Source organism: Chroicocephalus ridibundus, chromosome 3 (assembly GCF_963924245.1).
Source record: "Chroicocephalus ridibundus chromosome 3, bChrRid1.1, whole genome shotgun sequence".
NCBI lineage: Eukaryota > Metazoa > Chordata > Aves > Charadriiformes > Laridae > Chroicocephalus > Chroicocephalus ridibundus.
Genome location: NC_086286.1, coordinates 71,260,023 through 71,284,694, shown reverse-complemented (window position 1 = coordinate 71,284,694; position 24,672 = coordinate 71,260,023). Strand labels below are relative to the sequence as shown.

Here is a 24,672-nt window from a genome sequence, read left to right as displayed (position 1 = left end):
GCATAATCCTTGTGTATTTTATATTGGTATCGGGACCAATACCGGTTCTTTGGTGCTATTATTGTTAATTATGAAAGAATAATTGTCTAAACGACAATAAATTGTCGGACACCACTCTTCTCCGCGATCACATCCCCCGGGGCCGCCCGCCCCCCCCCACGCCGTCCCGGCCCGCTCGCCTCAGCGGCGGGACCGCCGCTGAGGCGAGCGGGCCGGGACGGCGTGGGGGGGGCGGGCGGCCCCAGGTGAGCGGCGCCGGCTCTGCCCGCCCCCGGCCGCAAGATGGCGCCGCCTGCCCCGCCCGGCCCGGCCCCCGCGGCGCGGAGGAAGGCAACGGCAGCGCCGGAGCCGGCTGTCAGCCCTGTCAGAGCCGCGGCGGACGGCAGAGCTACCCCCCGCGCCATGGAGCCGCAGGCACAGGGTGAGTCTCGCCGGGACAGAGCCGCTCTCCCCCGGGGAAGGGCCGCTCGGGGAGGGAGGGGGTGGAGGTGCCCCGCGGCGGGGAGAGGCTGAGGGGAAGCCGCGGCCCCGGGCACCGGCGGGAGGAGCGAGGGTTGAGGTAGCCGTGAGAGGCTCCCCGGCACCCCGCTGGCCGTGGCGACCCTGCGCTCAGCGACGTGGCCCGGCCCGGCCAGTGGAGCCTCCTCCATCCCGCCCGGGGCTCCCTTCGGCTTTCCCTATTTTACTCTATGGTTGGGGGGAGCGGGGGGGTGACGCGCCTGTTCTCCTCCTGCTGGTTCTGGGGGGTTTTCCCCGGCCAAGCAGCCCGGTTACAACTTGGCGTGAAGTTAATCTCGGTCAGGGAGTGGGGTTCTCGTTGCTTGTTTAAAGTAGTTTTGGGTGAAGTGTCCTGCCCGGCCGCCGCCGGGGATCCTTTCCCCGCCGGGCTCCATCCTCTGCCCCTCGTGGGGGGGCGCACAGGGAGGACGGGGCCAGCCCGTCCCCAAACCCCAGCCCTCGCCTCCTCCGGGGAGGCTGCGGCGTGACAGAGAGGCATCTCCAGGAGCTGTGACCACCCTCCCCCGGCTGGGCTCCCCGCAGAGCCTAGACGAGCATAAAATGGGATGTGCTAAAGCACTCCCAGTCTTGCAAACCCGGCTTTCTTAATTTGAAGCGAACACTTTTCTTTTTCTGTTGCAACAGATATGCTTAAGTTAGCTATTCCTCTCTCTCTGGGTAAAGTTATTGGCCTGCAAACAACAGAAGAAACTTTTAATGCAAGGTTTAGATGGTGTTTGGGTCAACCTAAGGTATTTAGGATCCACAGATCTTGCTCAGCTTTATGGTCTTGCTTCTGTTTTCTGAAGAACCTTAAGACTTTGCCACACATGTCCGTAAGTCAACAGTACTAAGCAGGCGGTACAAATATTTCTGCAAAAGCAGAATGTTTAGAAACCATTTTATGTCATCCATAAAATAGGGCAATGAAGTAAGGGGGGAGACATACACTCATGGAAAGTGACAAAATAGCCTTCTGGAATAGTTAAAAACTATCTTAAACCAATACACGTAAAAGAGGCAAATGTTGGTTCCAAATATGGTTGTACATAAAGGAATACAGTGGGAAGTTTGAGTTCATGATGCTTGTGAAGGAGAAACACCACGCTTTTGCCGGAAAGGCTATGTGCTGTCCTAATGGATACAGGGCTGAAGCTGATTGGCAAAATAAATAGATGGGTGGCTTGGTTCCTGAGGCTTTTAAAAGTCAAGGTTAAGATTATAGCTAAGACTGTTATTTAAACTAATTTTCTGAATACATCTGTACAGATACTACAGTGAGAGCCCCTGTTCTTTAAACAGGAACTTCATACGGTAGAGGATTTGATCTTTTCTTCATTTTTAGAATTGATAGAAAACAGTATCTCATTCTAATTAGCCAGATAGTGATATATATGCTTGTGAATTTTTTTACCTTCCTTGAGTAGTAAGATGAATAAATATGTTCTCAGTACACGTTAAAAATTCTAACCAATAAATGTGTTTTGCTAGTGTATGTTTTGGTCAGCAACTCTGTTACTGTCACAGGCCTTTAATAAATTATTCTTCTGGATGAATATCTATTGGATGGTAAGAGACTATAAAAGCATTTTGTACTGCTTAATTTTATCTAATTAGGGATTCTTAGCCCTTCATTTTTTTGCATGCAATTCAAGGAGCTTGGGAGGTTTTTTTTTTTTTTTTTGGTAATCTTAAACTCAGTTGACAGACACATATGGGACTTTTCAAGGCTATACTCAATTCTTAAGTCACTTCTTTCTTCTGTTTCTCACCTGTGTGCTTTATTTCTACAGTTTCTCAGAACAATCTCCTACTACTTAAAAAAAATATCTTTGTTACATTAGCAATACAAGCTAAGATTTTTTTGTGGTAGGTATTTGCATGCCAACAAACCTTTGTTCCAAAATGTCCCTCTTTCCTTCTAGACTTCATTCAGTGCATGCTACTGCAGTTATGGAGCCTTGCTGACAAAAAGAATGTAACCTGTATGTGTCTAATGCAGTTGAATTCCATTAAGTACATCTAAGCACTGACCAGAAATCACAGTTTTTCAATCCCACTATGCAATTTGCAGAGCATAGTTGTAGGAGGTTACTAACAAAACAGTAGCAATTTGCTTGGAAAAAACCTCCACTTCAAGTACCTGCTTAAGCAGCAGGAGAAATGTGTATACATTTTAATGAGTTTATGAATTGCTTCTAAGGAACCTTTAGATGCCCACAGAGAAATGAATCCTGAATGGTTTGTTCCAGTGTGCTCTGCTGGGCGACTGCATTCCAATTGAAAAGACAAAGTAAAAGCTATAAATTTGAAAGCACTGTCGAGTTTCTCATATTTAGCACTTTAAAGATTTTCTTCAAAAGGACTTTTCTACATAATTGTGTGGTTTGTGCCATTTTATATTGTCCTGAAGGGAGGCTATGCCTGAGTAGATCAATTTCGTTTTGAAGAAATGAAGGATTTCACATGCAAGGATGAAATGTAGATTTCTTCAGAGCAGGAAAATAATTTTTGTCAGCATTTTTACATAGCAGCAAGAATCAACCTCATAAATCTTAATGCAACTGTTGACAAAAAAAGGGTATTGTTAGTGTAACTGTATCAAGGTACTGCATAGAGGTCACTGCTAACATCAGGAGTTTCTGTATGGTTCAAGGCACAAAATAGCATCTGTTCATGCCCCAAAGACTGTGAAAGTTACATGCTCTGATGTTGATCTTAAAGCAATACAGAGATTTCATGGACTGAAACGGAATTAGTATTATACTTAAATATATTGAATATGTCTTGCAGCATTCATTCTAACTAGATGAGACAGTCTACCAGACAGAGAGTAACAGTAATTAATGTTAAAATTATTTTCTAAAGAAATAACCCTATGTTCCATGTAAGCAAATTCATATGTGTAATAAAAATCACAAATTGTGCTTTACAGAAATTGTACTTTTAAGCCTCTTGGGTTGCTTTTATCTTTGATAACTTTTTCCTCCTAATGGTCCCAGAGCTAGCTGATCCTGGGAACACACCAGCTATACTTATACTAGGTGCTAAATGTTCCATAAGGGCATATTTGTTTTCTTTCCTGTGGCTGCCAGTTATTTTAAAGTGAAAAGTTTGGAAGTCTGAAGAGCACTGTTTCTCTCTGAAAGACAGGAAAATCAGAACTGTGTATTTCCCTCTCATGGTACTCATTCTGCTTCATTGTCAATCTACTACAATCAATCTTCAATCAATCCTTCTACTCAATCATTCAGATTAACTGACTATCCTGCATAGTCCTGCTTTCTAGTTTTAACTGAACATCTTCTAATAATGTCAGTGCCATGGCTGTCTTCATCTGTCTCTCATCTGAGAATCCCAGAATCCCATGTGACTTTTAACACTGGAGCTTTGGTCTTTATACATGTCTCTCCTTTAGCAATACTTCTCCCTTTTTTCTTGTATCCAGCTATAATTGTACCTCCTTCTTTCTCTATCCTGTCCGGTCTTGATTGTTTCACTGATAAAGTTTGATGCTTTCTCTTCTTTGCCCCTTTACCTACCTAGGTAGGTAGCTCAGCCAGCTTCTTGCACTTTCAGCCTCCGAAAGAGTTTTTGAGGCATCTCCCTATTCTAGCATTTCTTCTTACATCTGTTTCTGACAGATGTTCTGTATCCTCTGCTAGTTGAGCATTGTAGCCGTAATAGCTTGCTGTGGTTATGCATACGCCTGTGAAGTATTGTGGTGAGAGCTGTATTTAGTTCAGATGTTAGACTCCTCCTGGAGGCCTATGTCTTGTAGGTCTGCAGCGATGCACTGCTTTCCTCTGCTGCGTGCAGCTGACGTGCTCCATCTGTGATCCTCAGGCCAGTTGCGTTTGACATGTGAGGTTACAGAGCCGAGGAGCAGCACCTGGGCATGTGCCATTTGGCTGGAGCTTATGATCAGAAGAAAATCAGTAGAAGTTGCAGCATTAGCCCAGTGGCCCTCTCCCTGCCACAGTGGCACCTGTCATCTCGTAGTCAGATGATCTGAGGTGTCCCATGGTGGCAGACAGTGGTGAGGAGTTTTATGTTACCTGTGATGTGGGGTACAAGACTCATCAAAACAGGGCATTGGCAGCTTGGTCAGCATTCTCTTTCCCTTTCTCCTCACTAGGCACTCATGTGGTTACTAATACAGATATGAATCTGGATCGTCAGTCTCACAATGGGGATAAGGAACACACGGAGATGTTACTTCACTGCAGCAGTGCTGTGGCCGTCACTCCAAAGCACAGTCTTACTAGAGAGGGCAGCATCTTCCCTAGCCTCATGTTGGGGTTGGTGGCTTTACCAAGGAGCGCTGACTGTTTTGTTTTGTGTTCACCTTTTCCTTAAGGGCAGAGTAAAACTAGTGACTTGGGGCTGATTGTTCTATGAGAATAAAATCCCTCTGCTTGGGTAAGTCCGTCAGCATACAGGTTGGCCAGCATTGTTATACGTGAGAAGATGGGAAGGATAAGGCAAGGGGAACCTTAGTTTTCTTGCCCAGCAGCAGCTACTAGTTGCTTCCATTGTGAGAAGTGCATTTACGTTCCCCACCTGTCTTTGCAAGGAAAGTGCCTGGCTACGCATGTTTCTGAGGCTTCAAGATTCACTCTTGTTAACCAGGGGTTTGTGCTGTCTCCTTACTGCCCTCTGGGGCTCACCCTTGCCCCGGTAGGGAAGGTGGGAGAGAGCACTTCCCAAATGGTCAGGTGGATATCAGGGTAGTTGAACCAGCCTGCGATAACCTGCATATTGGACTGCATGATGGAAGTCTCAGCTGCCTTGTTAATAAGATCACATGAAGATGAGGTCAAGTGAAAATGGTAGGGTTGTAATTTATAATAGGATTCTTAAAAATTTAACAAGAGTGCCCAGAGCTTGAGATAATTGCTCTTTCATCCTTTTTGTACTAAAAGGAGGAAAAATACATGCATGGAATGAGTTATCGGTATATCACATTTTAAGCAAATAAATGTCTGAAATCAAATGCAGTGCTTCTGTTTTACCCTTTTGAACCTGTACTGCTTTCAGCTTTCTGACACTTGCCACAGGATGAAATTCAGTTTGCTGAGGCTGAGAAAATTTCATGCTGCACAAGAGAACTGAGAATAGAAGACAGTGGGATTTGGGAAAGAGATAAGAGATACCTTCTCTAAAATCTAGGTCCAGTCTTATAAAGCATTGTAACTTTGCCAGGTTTACAACCACGAAGATACAAAATGCAGAATGCACAAACTCAAACACATCAAACCCTAAAACAGGTTTTTAAATTCTTGCTCTCCTTTTTTTTTTTTTCTCCTGTTATCTTCTTATTTGCACAGGACTGCTGGTGTGAGTCCTACTGTGAGGCAGCACAAGCGTATTCTGAGTTTGCTCTCTGTCAGTGTTCTCAAGTGCGCTAGTGGAAAGATGATTCTGCTGGTGCTGTTCTGATGTGCCTCGCTGACTTGTGCAGTATAGTACAGAAATGCGTGGAACTTTTGAGGTGCTCTGCTTAGGCCATGTGCTGTTTGAAGGTCAAGGATGTGGCACAAGCTTGGCAGAAGATTGCAGAGGGATTGAAGTATATTCTGTGTGGCTGTATTTAGAAATTTAGATATTGGTTAGTAGCTTGGTTTGGCGTAATCCTGGAGTTTAGGGTAAGAAAGGCTGTAGTCAGCCTTTGTTTCAGAATGTGTTTTAAGGGTAAAATTAGATCTTTCTTACTAATCACAGAATACCTCTTGGGGTAATATATAAATATGAGATCTGGGCAGGCTAGTTTTGTCTGATTTTATTTGTATTTCATAGAAATGCACAGCGGCAATACCAAATTTTAGAAATGTAGTGTGCGGTAGTCATATCGCTGCTCTCTAAACTGGGCTTTTTTGCTGCTTCAGTCTCTAAACCTGTCATGTACGAGAAATTGTGAGAGGGAACTTACGAATCTGGATTCTAATATCAGATGTCACACTGACCTTCTCCAAAACCTTGGACATATTAGCTGATTTGTTTGATTCACTAGGTCAGAGGTAATGCTGGTTAGCTATCTTTGAGATCCATGGATCAAAATCATGTAATAGCTAACTAGACTATCATCATTACACTTCTGCATCCATGGCATGGTTGAATGTTGGAGGTGGATAACTGTGAAAGGCACAGTCACAAGTGTTTGCACTGCACTTTAACACTAAATCTCCTTTTCTTTCTTTTGTCCTGTCTCTCATTCACTCTCTCTTCCACTTTGCAAAAATAGGTGGGATGTCAGCAGTGAGGATCTTTCTGCAAATGTTCTTATCTGAAAGTGTAAACAAATTCAGGAATGTGACACATGTGAAGTGATAGTGCCTCAAGTACCATCTTATCTTGATGATAAAGGTCTTACACTGAGTCTCTCATTTTCCCTCTCCTGCTTGGCACATTGTACCTTTTCTGTGCTTGTAGGATTTAAGCTCTCTGGATACTAAAAAGGGCTTCTAAAAGGCTGTTCTTGTTAATTATTTCTGTGCAGGATTTCTTGAATTTTTTGATTCTTTTTCACTTATTCCAGTAAGAAGGTATTGTATTTATATTAATGGCATGGTAATGTGAAGGATCCGTTACTGGATCGCCAAGCAGACAAGAGAGTTCCCACTGCAAACAGTCACATAAAACACTAGGAGTTTTGGTATTTTCTCCACACTATCTGTCATTGAGTTTTCTTATGTAAGGCTGATTGCTGAGAGACATCTCATCTTTGCAGCTGAAAGCCAGGGCTTTTACAACAACCAAATAAGAATAATACAGCAGTAAAATTTATAAAGAGAGGCTTATAGAAATACGTAAAAGTCACGGTTATGTATGTGTATCCTGTGGCCAGATAAAACAGCTTCTCTCATTTAGTCTGTTGTCCAACTAATGGACTTTCAGATGCTTAGGAACTATGTAGTCAGGGATCCAGTTCTTGGGCAATTTTTACATCTTTGTTTCTAGTCACTGAAGGAGAATCCAGGGAGTTCGGAGAAGGAGGTAGTGCGTGTAAGATCAGAAGGAGGTCTAACATCCTGTGTCACTTCCAGAAAAAGGAAGGTAACACTATGCCTTGAGCAGTCGGTTCCTTCTGAAGCAAGGAGGGGTGTTAGGAAAAATGCTTGCTTCTGGGTTTTTTTGTTGGTCTTCTGGGGTTTGTTTTTTGTAAAGCTGTCCTGCTATCACCACTAATTTACCTTAGCATGCTGTTAGCCTCGCTGTCCACCAAGAACCTAGTCAGTAAAGTGTTTTGAAGTAATGAAAGTACTTCAAATGTATAATGGAAAGCAGTCACTTCTCAGCTTTGCTTTTCTAAAGGCAAAATTAGACTTTTAATGTTTTTGTAGGATAACAGAATTTAAAGTACTTTTAGCAACAACAGATCCTCATAGTGCAAACTCAAGATTCAGCGTTTAGTATAACAGAGGAACTAGGGCTCTAGTGGTGCTTTTGGCAAGAAGAGACATAAAATTACACTCTGAAAACATTTTTGATATTCATGCAAGCATCAAGTGTCTATAGATATGGTGTTGGTTTTCCCAGTAAAAAGTGTTTGCACAAAATGTTTTTGTAGCAGGCAGTGCAGTTTATTTTCATGTGCTTGCTTGCTGGAAGGGCTACTTTTGTTTGCTGGGTCAGTAAAGTTGTTATTTGCTTTCCAGGCCCCAAGGGACCAGATCTTGCCTAAACTATTTCTTCTTTTGAGAACCATTCTTTCTGGTTTTTTTTTTTTTTTTTTTTCTTTCCATTTGTACAATTCAATTCCTGCCTGGGTTCTGCTCTAGCTTGTGAAACACCATTCCTCTTTAGCCATCCAAATACTTGAGTTGTCCCTCTTTAGCACCTGTGCCACACTTTAAGCTGTATTTAATAATTGCCTAATAAATAAAGTTATTAACTTATAAATTGTAAGTGAAGTATGGAAAGGATGATTAAAAACTATGTATGGTGTGGACTTAAAAGGCTGCATGATTTATATTCTGTAAATATTTATAAATGCTGGCTGAAAGGAGCCCATGCTTTTCATGTTTGCTTCTTTGGTAAAGAGTTAGGTTTTTCTGTGTTCGTCTGTTTGTTCAGGTAGTTCTCTTTTCACCAGTTTCCTCACCAGGAAATTGTCTTGCCACCTGGGTGGAACTAAGGTGGTACAGGTTTGTGGTTACTAAAAGGTTGCTTATAATCAGTTTAAAAGTTTAAAATACTTTTGCATAATTCCCTTGCAATAATTGTTTTCATTGTGCTTTAGGTGGATTTAGTAATAAATTGTCATGCTGATGTTGGCTCAGGCATTTTAGGTGCTTGTCTAATTCCTCTTTCTATGCTTTACACTTTAATTAAAATGTTCTTAACTCCACTGAATAGATCTCAGATGGGTCACTCTAGGAGATGCTGACAGATTTGGAGAATGATTTGGAGCAAGTGTGTTTAGTTAGAGTATATTCTGAGGCTTCAAATGCTTTATGTTCTTTCTCTGCTGGGTTGGTGCATGCTAAATTTTTATTAAAAAGTGATCAGAGGTAGTTGTATTTAAACACAACCAGATTTTCCTTAGAGACAAGTAAAATGTATGTACATTACAGAGTTAGAGGGGCAATTATGCCAGGAACAGAAGATTATCTTCTGTTCAAAGTATTTTAATAGGCAGATGGCAGCTATTAACTTATTATTGTGGGAGGAAGGAATCAAAGTCATAATCAGGGAGAATGATGTTTGCCATGTAACTAAACTATATAACCAGTGCTGTACACTGTTATGTGTATATGAGAATACTGAAGAACCAGTGAAGCCATGTGGTCTTCCAAGGGTAAATCCTTCAGTCATGTTATGGGTCAGGTGGTGCAGAAGCTTTGATAGCAAAGAAAAGATGATGGTGAAGAAGGAACAATTATTTGAACAGCCTGACTGATTTAAAAAAAAAAAAAGGCTGCTGAATAATGTCATTCATATAAACTGAATCACAGTGCGGTTTTGAAGATTTAAATAGGGTCTTTGCACAGTTAAATAACAGATATTTCCGAGAAACTGGAAGTCAAATACTACAGGTAGAGGAAAAAATATGTCTCCCCTTGTGGTTTTAAATTGCTTCAAAAAATAGAGAAGCATAGATAATAGGCAATATAGATGAAGTCTGCATTGATCACAAGGAATAAAGAAGAGTATGTAATGGTAATAGTTTGTACCCATTCGAGAGAAGTTCAAAGATGGGAACTAGATTTAGACATAGAATTAGAAGGCTGATTGGTTGTGTCCAGCTCTGCACAGAAATACGGTGCGTCAACATGTCCTGAAAGGGGAGCAGCAATAATCTGGTCACAGTTACCAGTGCTGCATGTGGGAATCAAGGACAGGGGAAGGGTAAGAGAATAAGACTTTGACAATTGAGTTGAATAGGGATGAAGATGTGAATGGAAATTATTAGCAGAGATGCAAGCATTGGAATACTAGTTTATTTCAGAAAGTTGTGCTATGTCCATCCTGCAACAACATCCTCAGAAAAGTCTTCTTATGTAAGGTAGTAGAAGAGCGAAAAGAAGGCAAAGACCATCTTGAGCTCTCTTTCAAGACCTTCTTAAGGTACCAGCTTTACAACAGGCGTGATAACAGACTGGGTGATCTGTATGGATTAAAGTAGAGGTTTGAGTGATGTTCTTGCCACTGAGTGTGATCTAGCGCAACCTCAAGGGTGTAGCAATTCGTGCCACGTACTTAGCTAAACCCCTTCCTTTTCTTACCTTTTGGCCTGCCATTACCTGTGTCTGGAGCAGCTGTCAGAGAAGCTTGACCCACTATGGTTCAGGGCTTGTCTTCCCTGTTGATCTTCAAGGAGGAAAAAACCATGCTGTCTCTGTGACAGCTGCCATTTTGGCTGGTACTTGAGGGTAAATCAGGGACCTCAAAGGCTGAGACAGTACAGTGTGGCTGGAAGTGCCAGTCTTTGTCTCCTAGTCTGATAATTAGCCAGCCCTCCTGTGATACAGTCATTTGTGTAACTCGGGCTGACTGCAGAGACTTGCCTCCTGTCTTCAACCTCTACCCAACAGAAGGAAAGGCCAAGAAACCTGTTTCTATGGGAACTTCACAGATACCCAGGGCCCTAAACCCCAGATGTCTCCACCCACAGCCTCACTAAGCAAACACATTTCTTTGTAATGGCATGCTACAAAACACTGAGTGGGCAAAGCCACAAAATTAATGATGCCAGAAACTCTGAAGGCCAGAATGTGGAGTTTAAGATTAAGAGCAGAATAATAAATACCTCATTTCACAGTTCAGGGTGTTGGCAAAAAAAAAAAACTGGAGGAAAAACAGATGAAACTTTGAGTAGAACAGGCCCAGCTAGATGGTGCTATTCTGATTGAGAAGTATTTTGTGCGGCCTGTGTCTAAAGAATTGAATGTCACGCTAACTCCAAATTCCAGGTTTATCAGAGCAACCCGCTGCAGCAATGGCTGCCTACCTGCAAAGCAGGGCATTTGCAGGAAACGAAGAGGCACAAATTAGAGCAGCTTTCCAATATACTTGGAATATGTGTTTTAACAAATAAAAATGTGGTTTATCTTAAACAAAGGGCCTGTGGAAGGGAATACATGGCCTTTGTCTCTGGTAAAATGGATTGTTTTCAAATAACATTCATACAAATCAGCTTTATTTTTATTGGTTTTAAATGGGAATGCAATTGTGTTGCAGGTAGATGCATCCAAGAGCAGGCGAAGTTTGTTTAGGGAAGCCTGGAGGAGGTCTACGCTGTCAGATAACCTGCTTTAGGAAGGCAAGTGCCCTGGCGCAAAGTAGCTAGTCTTAATTACGAAGGGGTAAAAGGGTATTGCAGCCTGAAGCAGGTGGTGCTTACACACTGGGGGGGGAGGATGCAAGACATGCCTCCTCTGAGGACCATGTTGATTCCCTGCCTTTTCTTGGTGGTGGTGAGCTCTTACGTAGCCTAACATAAACATTTAAGAAAAACTCAGGACAGGAACTGTGCCTTTATCTCAATTTAGTGAGTGATTTATTGTTGTTAATTTATAATTATGATGCTGCCTACAAAGCTTAGTCACAGCTCATGGACCTTTTGCATCAAGCAGTATGCAAAAAGACAGTCCTGGTCCTTAAAAACGAGATATTTACTCTCCTGATGTGAGAGATTGAGCAGATGTAGGGAAGGATAATTTGTCCCTTCTCTCTCAGCATTCCTAAATGTGTATTTTAGTATATGTAACAATGCTGAGGCATTTAATCTGTATTAAAGCAATGGGAATAATGAATTTGAGCCTGAAGAGAATAAGAAATCTGTTGTGTGACCAGTTATAATTGTTTCCAATGTATTTTCCCTAGTAAGTTTACAGGATCAGAAGTGACACATCTGTCTTACATGTTGAAATAGCTGGATGGGGGTGTGGGGAAAGCAAGGCAACCTGCTGGCTGGAACAAGATTTTCCTCATTTTTAAATTAGACTTATAAAGATCTTGTTAGTTATGTGTTTTGTGATCTAAATGGTACAAATTATAGCTACTTGAAGAATTTATTTTTTAATTAAAAAATATAATATTATCACTTGCAGCACAGATACTTTGTTGGAATTTAATTGAGGAGGCTTGTGAGTTTAACTATACTGCAGTTAGATTGCTATCTAGTGATATTCTTTTGCACCTGGCTTTAGAAAAGTACAATAAACCAAACCTTTCTTAGGAGAGAAAGGTTATTAAATCCTGCCATTAAGATTCTGTGATCTTGATTCAGTGAAGCAGATGTGTGAGCTTAATTATACAATTGGTGGAATTGCAGTCACTTCTACCAGCTGAGGATGGGACCCAAGGTGCCTGTCTATTCTGAGATTAGAAAAATGTACCTTTATGTATTTTTAGTGTGAAAGGGTGGGTTTAAGAAATTTAACTGACAACTTCCACCTCTGACTGCCAGCATTTCCATGTCATCACTCTTATCTTCCCCTACATTGCTTTTCTCTAGTCTGATTATATATGCTTTATTCCTTCCTTTGTTTTATGCAGTCTGTTACAGTTTCTAGAGTACCTTATTTGTAGAGAACAAGTCTCTTTTGTGACTCAGTGCCATCTACTTTCTCATTCCCTATTATTCCATCGTGACTTCATCTTTTTTCTTTTTTTTTCCTCCTCTGCCTAAAGAAAGAAAAAGAGATGATAACCCTTCCACTTGTGGCATCTTTTTCTTACCCTTGACCTCACAGAAAGTTGTGCAGAATGATCAATAGAAAGCACAGTAAGTGGTACAATACTGTCATTACTTTCAGTATTGACATAATAGAAAGAGGCATCTGCTGTCTTTAAATTGTTACAAAGCAATTGTTGTGAAATGTATTTCCATAGCTACAGCTTAGAAAGCAATGTCGCCCTTGTCTTCCCCAGGCAGGCAGGATTATTATTTTCTACAAAGAGAGCTAGCTATTGGATACAATTCATAAGATCATGCCTACCAAGCATTTTTGGATCTTTCAAATAATTATTTTGTTTGGAAGATCAGTTCTTAGGTTGAAGCTTGGTACCTACTTTTAGTTAGTGTTATATATATTTTTTACTATGATTGCTATTCTTACTTTTATCCACTGCATTTCTATCTTTGGGATGATTATCAGATTTACCAATGTGTATGGCTTCTTGGTGCAGTGGCCAAGCTGTGGAGTCTGTTTTCTGCCAGCTATTCGTGTGTAGATTGTAACTCTTTACTGGCATAGATTGGCAGCTGTGTTAATGGCTTCTGGGGGAAAAAATAACAGCGAGATCCTCAATGTATGATTAATTTCTTTTTATTTTACTAAAACAGAGAAAAGAATTAGCACACTATGACTGGCTGTTTATCCAGGAGCTTTGAATAAAAGTGTTCCTTTGTTTGGAAACCTGCCAATCTATCTCATAGCAATGCATAGATTTGTTATTAATGTCAGGTTTTGCAAAGGTTAAGAGATGGAATGGAAAGCTATAGCAAGGTCTGTAATGAGCTGCTCCAGGGATGACTGGGGACACTTAATCTGGGATGGTAGACTCTGTCCTACAGCTCTTGAACACCCGAAGGCTGTACATCCTTCCTCTTCTTGACACCACCCCCAACCCAAAGCCCAGTAGGGAGAGGAAATGAAGACACTTGCCCATCCATATCTCTCTTCCAAGGAGCATACTCAGAGGAAAAGAAAGATTCATCCCCCACAGTCACAGGAATTAGAATCTACAATTTTGTTTAACGTTTACACTTTTGATCTGCATGACCTGTGTGTCTTGAGTTCTTCACTCTCTGAACCAAGATGAACCCAGCCTCTAGTTTTATTTTCCAGTCATAGCTTCAAAATCAACCTTCCTTCTGTCCTGTAGGAGAAAGGTGGGCTGCGTGGTAATGTCTAGGCTCATGAAGTTCAGACTTGTCCACACTTAGAACCAAACTCAGAAGGGAAGATCTTCCTTCAAGTAGCCTGTTTTCTAGGTGAATCCTCCCATAGTAACTTCCAAGTGGAAAAAATCATACTGGAAATCCTCACAATTTTTAACAGTTTTTCTGATCAATATAGTTATTTACTGTACGTGCTTCTAGTCCCTTTTTCCCCCCTTAATCTCTATATCTGGCATTAAGACTACATTATAAAGAAGATCAAAGACACTAATGCAATGTCTGGACAGTTCCTTTGTTCTACTTACCATTTCATCCCTTTGAAGACTTAATTGCAATTTAAATTTGTAAACAAGTGTTTTCCAATTTTAAATAAGAAACAGTTCTGCTCTGCTGTTAGCTGCAATATAACAACATGGCAAAAGAAGCTGTAACGTGTAATTTTGTTTACTAGAAGGGTTAAACAATTAGAAGATGTTTTCTCACTATTTGGTACGTATATTAGACAAAAAGGTAGGTATGCTATTTTTAACTGGTTGAGAAACAAACAAAAAAAATAGAGCACTAAAAGGGCTTCAACTCTTAACTGTTTTGTTAGGATAGAGGATCATCTATATGTTTCCCTGAAATGAAAGTCAGAGAATGTACACAAGCAAAAATTTGGTGATCTTGCCTTTAATTTTGCTGTCATTATGTCATTATGCTGTCAATTATAATTCAATGGACATCACTGCCAATAGTGTGGGTTGGGGGTTTTTTTTGTTTTCTTTCTTTTTTTAACAAGGTCAGCATACAAAAATTAGCCTGATACGTGGTAGTCTAGAACATGAGCCTGAGATGAATATCAAGAAAACACATAAAAACCCACTGACTAAAACACCTTCATGCAGTTAATCTTTAGATACCTGAATGAGTCTAAAAAAATGTCTTGGATTTTTATCATTGCATTCTTTGTTTAATTTAAATTTTGTGGAATAGTTACAGATCCTGTAGTTTAAGTGGCTTATTTAATTGTCATCCCTCCAGTTCTAGTAGCAAACATATGCACAGGTACAGATTAATGCCAAAACAGTTTCTTGCATTAAATCAGATCTAACAGCAGACTGTAAAACTAGTTATTAGTCTCAGCCACAACTACCATGATTTTTGGGAGAAAACTCAAAAATGCCCATGAAGTGTTTCAGCATACTGTAGCTCCTTGTATGGCGGTTGTATTATCTTGTCGTATGAATCCTTCAGAAGATCACATTAAATGTGTTCCCTCAGCTATCCACCCCCTACTTTTTCTGTATAAATATCCTAATACAAAGGTGTGTTCGCTCAATTGTTTTGAGTTTGATCCTTCTGTATGATTTGCAGTTCCTAATTACTGATAATCCCATACTTTTCATATTTCCTGCATATTTTATCTAATTATATGTGACAGTAAGTACTAAAACTTTCTTTAAAGTAAAAGCCAAACAGCTCTTTGCACTGATTTATACCTACTATATGTTTTCCCATAGTTTATCAGGGCTTTTTTTTTTTTTCCTTTTGAAGTAATGTGTGTCCAGACAATTGCTAGTTTGCCTGTTTGAGGAGGATAAATGGATTACACAGGAGTATATTCTTAGTATAATTTTTTGTAGGAAAGTAAGGTTGTATGAGACCATAGGGACCTTCAGGTCTTGTCCCCAGCAGTCTTAGGTCACAAGAAGAGGGGCTTTCTGGAAGAGATAACAAGGGAGGTAGGCTGGGTTTTGCATCTGTCTCTGGGTAGAGTCCTGTGATGGCACACCGCAGAGCTAAATCTTGATTGAGCTTCTGGATTGAGTTTAATTGCAATTGGAAGAAGTGGAGAGAAGGGAATAGGCAACAAGGTCTCCTCAGCTGACCATCGAGCATGAAGGGTGGGAAATCCATGAAATAGGTTCTGAGATGGCTTCTGCTCCACTGATGCCTCCTGTGTGATTTTTCTGTGGAAGAGAATCACTGGGCACCAGGCACAGCAACTGAAATTAAATTCAGGAGAGCCAGGATTGGCTTATTCTGGACAAGATGTAGGAGGAGAAGAGAATAGATGTTAGTAAGTAGTGGTGTGGGGGCTTTGTCCTCACATCCTATCTGTTAGTGGCCTGCTTGAATGAAACTTGAAAAACCTCTACTTTAGATGAATACGTGGAGGTCAATGCCTAAAATGTTGCGCTCTTAGTAAGGAACATAAGAGATGCAGGACATCAACAATGCAATGGGTACTTGTGATGGCTGATCATCTACTGGATGAAGCTCCTAATTCATTCTGGGAAGCCTGCAACACCTATGCTACAAAGTGAAGCAGAAACTATTTGCTCACCCAACAAATAAATTGCTGTTCTAAATGGATGGAAAGTTAATTCCTGATTCCACACCTGGATGTTGGTATAATTCTGAAACCATAGCAGCTATGCATCTGAACAATTTTAATAACCATCACAATTCCAGTTTTTCCAGTTTTGACCACAACTAAAAACAAGGTGTGATACTCAGTGTTTCTGGGAGGAGTGGGGAAGGGGAGCAGTGGAATGCAGCTTGAGTCTGACTGGAACATCAGATTGATCTTTTCTTCCCCCCCCCCCTTTTTTTCTTCTGCTGCCAGATATCCAACAAGATTTTATGTTAATCCTGAAAACATCTCAGCTACTTGTACAACTCCCTTCCCAAAATGACCAAACCTTCTATGCATCTTTAGGCAAAAATACTGTCTCTCCCAGACCAATGAGCTGTGCATTGTCAGGTTACGTAGCTGGGCAGGAGAGGAAAATGCTTGCCCAGGATTTTGAGACTGTATGAGAGCAGTTCTTACAGGTGGGCATATATGACATACCTTAAAGCGGACTGGGGGGTGCTAGGCTGCTCCTTGGAAACCTGACCTTAAAGGGTGGCTACGTCACTGTCAGGGACTTGCAGTACTCCCCTTGGTCTGGAGACTGTATTGTAAATGTGTGAGATGACAGTGTCTAGAGAGAGAAAGCGGTAACTGCAAGAAATGTTCTGCTGTCTTTGCAGTGTAGCACAGTGCAGAGATAACCAAGCTCTGAGCAACTGGTACACATGTGATCCAAAGCAGAGGCCCTACCTCAAGGCTCCACAGCAGTATGTTATGTTAGCAGTGTGCCGGAGTTGATAAGCTGTGTAACTTGGCATGGCTAACTAGCAGAGAAAAAGTTTGTACAGATGCAACTGTAGTCTGAGTTTGAGCTGGTGGACGCTGACCTATATTGTGCTCCATTTCAAATATAACAACGTCCTAATTGTAACCCCTCTGCTTATTGTTGCTGCTTTAGCAATGCCATTGACTACGTAGAACTTGACTTTCATTTAGCAGGATTAAGGCATCGTTATGTCTGGGGAGTATCAGATATCTTGCAGTTCTAGAATTACTGTGAGTCTCGGTGCAGTAAGATCAGTTAAATTTAATAATCGGGGTAGGAACCGTAGCAGAGTAGGTTCTTTCCTTTTGCGAGCATACAGGTAAAACTGCTTTAACTCCCTGCAGGTAAAACTGCTTTGGCTCCTGCACATAAATTACTAGCTGGTAATTCGGCAGTAATGATTCTGACCAGGCATATATTTGTCACTTCATATGGAAAACTAATTTAGCCATTGGGAAATGTTTAACTTCAAAATTTTATACTCTCTATATTTTGTCAGAAGGAGCCTAAACTAAAAGTTAGTAAGTAATAAATATTTTCCCTAATCCTGTAAGTTAGGAGAAAGACTGACTTAAATTCATTTTACAGCTTCTCCATACTGTCAGTAAGCTATTGGGAAAACACAGCCTTGAAATGTCACTTGACCAGATTCACGACTTCCCAACAAGTTTGTTTTAATAAGCAGCTATGATCATTTGAATATTATTATTTAAGATAGCTTAAATTTAATGGAAAATATAGGGTTTGTGTATAAATCAACAAATGGAAATTGAGGTGCAGCGTGAAAGCTATCATATTCCAATACTGCAGGAATGATTTGGCTTGGACATCTGATCAAAATGCCATTCTGTATTTTAGTTTCTGTGAGAAGTTACAGCTTATTTATGTAACTATAGGTACATTATGTCTAGATATAAATATAGTTATCTATATAGATATATACTGTATAGATGTATTTAATTCCAGGTGAAATGGAAACCGGTTAAATTCCTTCTACCCCCAAAGGAAGAAGTGTGAAGCTAACACGAAGAGCTGTGTTCCCTGCTCAGCTGCAGGAACTGTGTGTATAAACTGAATGTCTGTACATGCACACAAATGAATGTCTGCATGGCTAAAGTGCAGATTTCTTTTTTCCGGGGTGAACGAATTCCAACATAATTGTTGGAATTGCATGTACATGGTGAAGTATAAAAATGCAGTGTTATCTTAAAATTCTGACTTTTAGATACCTAAATCTGTTACTCTTTTATATAGTGTAGAAAAATGCTTAAAATCTAGGACTCGGCTCTAACCATTTAGCTGAATCATAGAATTGCCTAGGTTGGAAGGGACCTTTCAGATCATCGAGTCCAACCATCAACCTAACACTGGCAAAACCCATCACTGAACCATATAGCTAAGCGCTACGTCTGAGACATAGCCCCAGACACTGGTGAAGAGATCTTTTCAGGTCAGATTCAAGAAATGAGTTTCTGTTCCTCAAGTGGAGAAAAGAGACTGAGAAGTTCACATGCCCTAGCGCTAGAACTGAAGCATCCTTCCTATGCTGATAGACCTGGTCCAGGACTAAAACTGTCAGTCAAAGTGGTGAGAGGATACCAGTGAAGCTGTCTTTAACAGAGTAGAATGACAACAGGAGGTGAATGCAGGACTGAGAGCTACTAGGTGTAGCTGGAGAAAACAAGGATCATGAAGGAAAGACAGAGACTGAGAACAGCAAGGGAGGAGTGAAAGTTGCTCGTGACAGTGCTCATGTGAGGAAGTTTCAGAACTGAGACTGGCTGGAAGAAGGTTGCAACCCACAATATGGTGGAAAGATGTTCAGACTGGAACTGTGAGATGACTGAAGCCAAGTCTTTGCAGAGCGACAGTTACCATTAGGGAGGACTCTGGTAGTGGCTTGAGCAAGAAAGTGGGGACTGAAGGATCAGACTAGATTTCAGAAGACTTAGACAAGAAGCAAGAGATGAAAGTTGGGGCTTGCACTGGATGAGGTTGCAGAGGATCATGCAGAAGATTGACATGTGTGTGCCATTTGGAATGGATTCTAATTTCAGTTCAATCTTGAAGTTTGAGCTTGACCATTGGGTCTAGTTAAATGCTACTCAGTTGTCTTTGCTGATTTTGGCCCATGTTGGCTTCCATCTCTATCTACCATTGTCCAGCAATTCTGGCCTCTTAACTTAGCCAATTCCGAACTAATTCTGTCCCATGAGCACAGATCTGCCTTCTTTTTAGCTCAAGTATCAGTTGTTCCAAGATTGCCTCATCTCACATCTACCCCAAAGCTTTGCTTGAGGGTTTTCAGCCTTAACCCTGTTGCCCCTGAGATTCTTCCCAGCATTTCCAAGAGCTGCCCTGTACTGCTGCTCCTCCATCCATGAAAAAAGAGACTGCTTTCAAGACCGTGTGGACTAAGTTTAGCCTGAATCCCATAGCAACACTATTAATCCTCAAACAAAGACCAAACAATTGTGTTTAGAGATGAAGGGTTGTTAATAAAGGTGATTTGGGAGTATTCCTACTGAATAAATGTGTTTTTCTTTTGTTGTGACTTCACCAATCTAGGTTTTCCTGGCAAGCTGCTTTTTGGGTAATAACTAAGGTATAAACTACTTCTATATGCTTTCATAGTTTTTTTGAAGGTTTTGTGCTTAAGGGTGGTGCTCTAATCTTACATATGGTGCCAGAGAGGGGTTCAGCACCTCTGTTGCTGCTCTTTATCTTCCCACTCAGGGGAGGTTGTAATTAACAAGGCTGAGTTCACCACATTTTGCTCTGCAGTGAAGTCGATGGCATGAATCAAATCAGTTCTTTTCTGTTAAATAGGAGGAAATCCAGGTACACTGAAGAACGAACACATATAGATGTCAGTGGTCCGCTGAGATGGCTGATTACCCCACTAGAGAACTGAAATACAGGGAAAAAGTGCTGTCCCAGATGTAGCCTGGAGGAGAATTTTCTTCCGCAACAGAAACGGATTGAGAACTTTAAAATAAGTTCCAAAGGAGTGAGAATGTTTTGTGTTGTTTTGTTTGCAGACAATGAAGAATGAGAGGCTATTAATGGCTGGAACCCCATCAATCATTCTTCTCTTTACTGAATGATTGGGAGATAGGATATATTTTGTTTCCTCTGTATATATTATACCAGGCAGGCTCAGGTCTCGCAAACATTTGTGTGTGTGTTTATCCTGGTTATCATACCTGCTGATCCTGGTCTTGGACACGCAGAAGAAGAAAGTAACTGGAGGTCCAGTGTAATTGTTCACCCTTCACAGGTTTACATTGAGTGATCAAGGCATGCTTTTTTCTAACATTTAGAAAGTTCAAACAGTAGGTATGGCATTTGCTTCTGAAAACTGTGTACATCTGTAAGGTTCTCAAATTGCTGCAATAAGAGGTACTTTTAAAGCAAACTTGGCTCAGTAATATACTTCCTGTATTGTTCATTGTACTACTGCCACTATTCACATCAGTGATCCACATCAACCAGCTTTCTTATTTTGAAGAAAAAGCTTTCTTTTTCTCTCTTTTTTTTTTTTTTTCTTTTTCCCCTTTTTTTTCTTCTGTATTGTTAAAAGCAAGGAAATGCCTTGTCAGGGACTAGTGGGGTCCAAGGTAATTGCTTTCTGGGAATGAGCAGTGTTTTCACATATTAAATTGCTTCTGTGCAGAGATTATCATCTGATACTTCCAGTAGCTTTTCAGAAGCAGAGAGGAGCAGAATCCAAATGACCTTTAGCAGGAAAAGGTTGTTTTGGTTTTCTTTAGGGTTTTTTTTTCCCTACTGGATGAATATTGTATCATTCTTAGATTTTAGGGGAGGTTAATATCATAGCTGAAATAATTGATAATGGTTGTCTTGACCTTTTAACTCTTTACTTTAAAGGCCTGTTGGAAACCCAGTCTTTGCATGAAGCAGATGAAGATGTGGTCACTGATGTTGATTTCACCAACATGATTTCTGAAGAAGAAAAAGAAGAGTTAAAGATTGAACTAGCCAAGGTAATGAATTTGAATTTCTATGAGTGTTACTGTTTGTAATTCCTTAAACTGGAAGATACTAATTGCAGGATGAAGTACACATCATAAAGGTATGCCCTTCCTTTTTAGTAAAATTAGTCTAGGTTACAATAAGGTGAAGCAATTACTTAATTTTCAAAAAATATCTAAGGAAATTATCTTCTACTCGATGATTGTAGAGAGAAAGTTAAATGTACCTTACCATTTCAGTCAAGATGTGTCTTTATAAATAAACCTTCCTTTATAACAAATGAAAGGTGGTGCTCTTACCAGATCTATGGTATTGTTGTTACAGTGGTTGTGACACCTGATGGAAAAAGATTCTTTGTATGGCATCAGGGGAAAAGCTGATGATAATGGTTCCAGAAGAGATTGATGATGATGAGCACAGTAATTTCACCACATTTTTGTTTCCTTTGGCACTGATGTACTTGGAGAGGGTTATATTTTTGGTTTGCATTTGTTTGTTTAATTAAAGAGCTTCAGGAGATGTCATGACACCATGAAGAGGTTTAAAAATAACACTTAATAGCAAGGAGATTGGAGGAAAAAGGTGTGAACCATGTGGTCTTTTTATTACAAAGATTAAAGAGATTGTCTAGATTTCATCTACAGTGGGAGGGTGGATTCAGTTTTAATTACTGCTGATGAATAGTGCAGAAACAGAAGTGAAATTCCAAAATGGAAAATGAGAGAATGGGAAGAAGTGAGGGTTTACTTATTTTAAATATGAGACAAATAACAGAAATTACATCTGTATGATAGGGGGGAGTTGTTTTTGTCATAATTGAAATAATGAATTTTTAAGACAGTATGTTTGAAACTTCACATAGCAAGAATAAAGTAACAACCATTTGAAGAGTAGGAAACTCAAAATTTGGGCTGTGAGCATATACCTTCAAAGTGTAAACTATCTAGGGAAGAAGTATTCCTTCATAATTCTTCCATAGTGCTCTGTGAAGCATTTGCTGCTATTACACACAGAATGGGCATATTCCGAGGACAATTCTTGTGCAGAGATTGATCCCTGTCTTTCATACAACAGAAATATTTAAATTAATATTAAGTTGTAATATTAAATACTTTAAGAAGTCACATTCTTAATGACTCTCGAGTCATTTACCTTCAGTGCTGATTTAGGATGTTCTAGTGAAACAGAACCCAAAAGATTGTTTTCTCTCTTTGTTTTATCAAGCCTTGTGTTTCCGAGTTGCTAGTTAATTTTTACTTCTTTGCTGATCCCGTCACTTCTGTAAATAATAAGGAGGAAACTGAAACTTTACATGTTCACTTTATCACATAGCAATGAGATAGAAGTTGGGATGTTCATTGTTGTCTTTTCATCAGGATCAGAGGCAATGGGCATACACTGAAATACAGGAAATTCCCTCTGAATATTAGGAAACATGTCTTTACTGTGAATGTGACTGAGCACTGGTGCAGGTTGCTCATAGAGTTGTGGAGTCTCCATCCTTGGAGATATTCAAAAGCTGTCTGGGCACAGTCCTGGGCAACTGGCTCTACGTGGTCCTGCTTGGGCAGGGGATTGGACCAGATGACCTCCAGAGGTTCCTTCCAACCTCAGCCACTCTGTGATTATCTCCTCCTTTCTGCTGAAAGGGACTTAAGAGGCAGATGGAAACAAGGAAGCAAAAACCCCATAACTTCCTGCAACCATCTGAGAATGATATGCTTCTCTCAAGAGAATTTATCTCAAGAGTTTCTGGACATCCTTCCTGCTTGCTGATTTCTGTGGGAGTAGGGAGTTCTCAGTGGCTCATGGTAGAAATGCTTTAATTCATGTACCAACACACAAGTGAGAGATTGCCTTTCAAATATTATGATCTTGGCCAACCTGGATATTATTTTCTGAATTGCTCGCAGCAGTTTACTGGCATACAGCTTATGCTTGAAAACAAAATAAAACTGCTAATTACGCTAAGAAAGGTTTGGAAAACTTGAATTTAGAGTGAACAGAATCTAAACTTAAATGAGGCTTATGATTCTCAGAAAAAAATAAAAAAACATGTAAGACCTTGACTCCAGAAAGAAACCTCTGTGGGAATTGGCTAATGTTTCCTTTTGAAAAGCTGCTAGTCTTTACTTTCAAGCCCCCTCTCTTCCACCAGCGGTACTTTTGTTTTCTTCCATGTCCTTAATGTGTTAGGTAATGCCTGTTTGAGCCTGTAGGAACAAGCACCTGTCATCTTATTGTTTTGAAAGGTTCAAATCTTCCTTAATGCTGCAACCACTTAATAGTTGATATAATGGGGAGCTGTTGTGAGCACCTGTTGTGCATGTATTTAAACAGAAAAAATGTGTTCCATCTCTGTGTTGTGTATCTGCTGTATATATATTCTGTCTTCTTCCTCTTCTCCATCCTTCCCTGATATTAGGAGGGGAACTAGCAGTACTGTTTTTCTGACAGGTTTGTTGTATACTCTTTTCCTATTCCCCTGCTAGTGGTCTCTTTGTACTGGAAGCTTTTCAGAGCGTGGACTAATTCTATTCTTGTATTTATAGTCTGGCTAACACATCAGGGCTCTGACTCTAATCAAGCTTTGAAATTTCTACAATGCGAGTGAAATGTGTAACTCTTACAGGAACTTCTAATGTTCATTTGCATTAACAGAGGTCAGTCTGATGCTTCAGAATAATAGCAGAAAATTGTAGCCTGAAAACTTTACATAAGGCCAGAAGCTTATTAGCAGAACAGATTTCCCACTCCTCTCCCCCTGCTTTCCTTTCTCGGTGTGAGGAGCATGGTACAAGGACTCCTGAGTCATGATGGGGGCTGAGGTTTTGAGCTATCTTGCTCACTGCTGTCAGTTGTCCTTCCATTACGCTCATCAAAGTAGTCATTTACTCCTTGCTGTCTTCCCCCTCCCATACCTTCACAAAAGCAGCTATCTGGTTTGATCTACAAGCTTTCTAGCTGATGCACAGGTTCTAAGTTCAGCCATGTGTGTTACTGCATGTTTATTCCCAGTTTGAGGAAAGATGTTAGTACCTTTTTCTGCAAACTTATCGCTAATTTTATTTATGTGTGTACCTGGGGTCTCTGGGTGCCCTTCACCCCAGGAATAACTTAAAAGTCAACAGGTACTCAGCCTGGAGGTGTGAAATTTGAGCTATATGATTTGGTGCAGCGGTGAAAGGCCTTGTTATTTTTTTTTTGTGCTATGTTACTCTGTTCACAGTTACAACTGCTTGCTTTAAAAGGCTACAATAGTAAGGTCCTCCCATTTCCTTACAAATATTTTATGCATTTTAGTATACATGTGCATTTAGTTACAATACTCAGCAATTTTGAAAAGGGGTAACAATGCAATGACAATCACTAGTTTACTAAACACAATAGCTAATCAAAATTTAAGGGTCCCGTGGATTGGCTTCATTGGGAGGCCGGTTTTATGTATGTTTGCTGTGACTTTCTTTGTGTCTTCTGAGACAAAAAGGATTATGTGAAAGAATGGTATAGAGAAGATGCAGTCTTGTGACTTTTTTTGTTTTGTTTGAACGCCAGTGAAATGAAGGAAAAGATTATTTGCCTCCTCACAAAGTGTACCTCTTTCTGTTATCAAGTGCCCCCTCATAGTTGCTCTTCTTACCAGAGATATAGCTGGTCCTT

At 40.4% G+C, this 24,672-nt stretch overlaps 1 protein-coding gene across 3 annotated transcripts in view; it reads left to right on the top strand.

The window, feature by feature from the left end:
* The first annotated feature begins 283 nt into the window (after positions 1-283).
* Positions 284-24,672, top strand: part of TPD52L1 (TPD52 like 1) — a 57,783-nt gene continuing 33,394 nt past the window's right edge. For all 3 annotated transcript variants that reach the window (XM_063329683.1, XM_063329682.1, XM_063329681.1), the window contains exons 1-2: positions 284-421; positions 20,908-21,023. In XM_063329683.1, the coding sequence (XP_063185753.1) occupies positions 403-421; positions 20,908-21,023 (135 nt within the window). In that variant the 5' untranslated portion in view covers positions 284-402. The remainder of the gene's footprint in view (positions 422-20,907; positions 21,024-24,672) is intronic.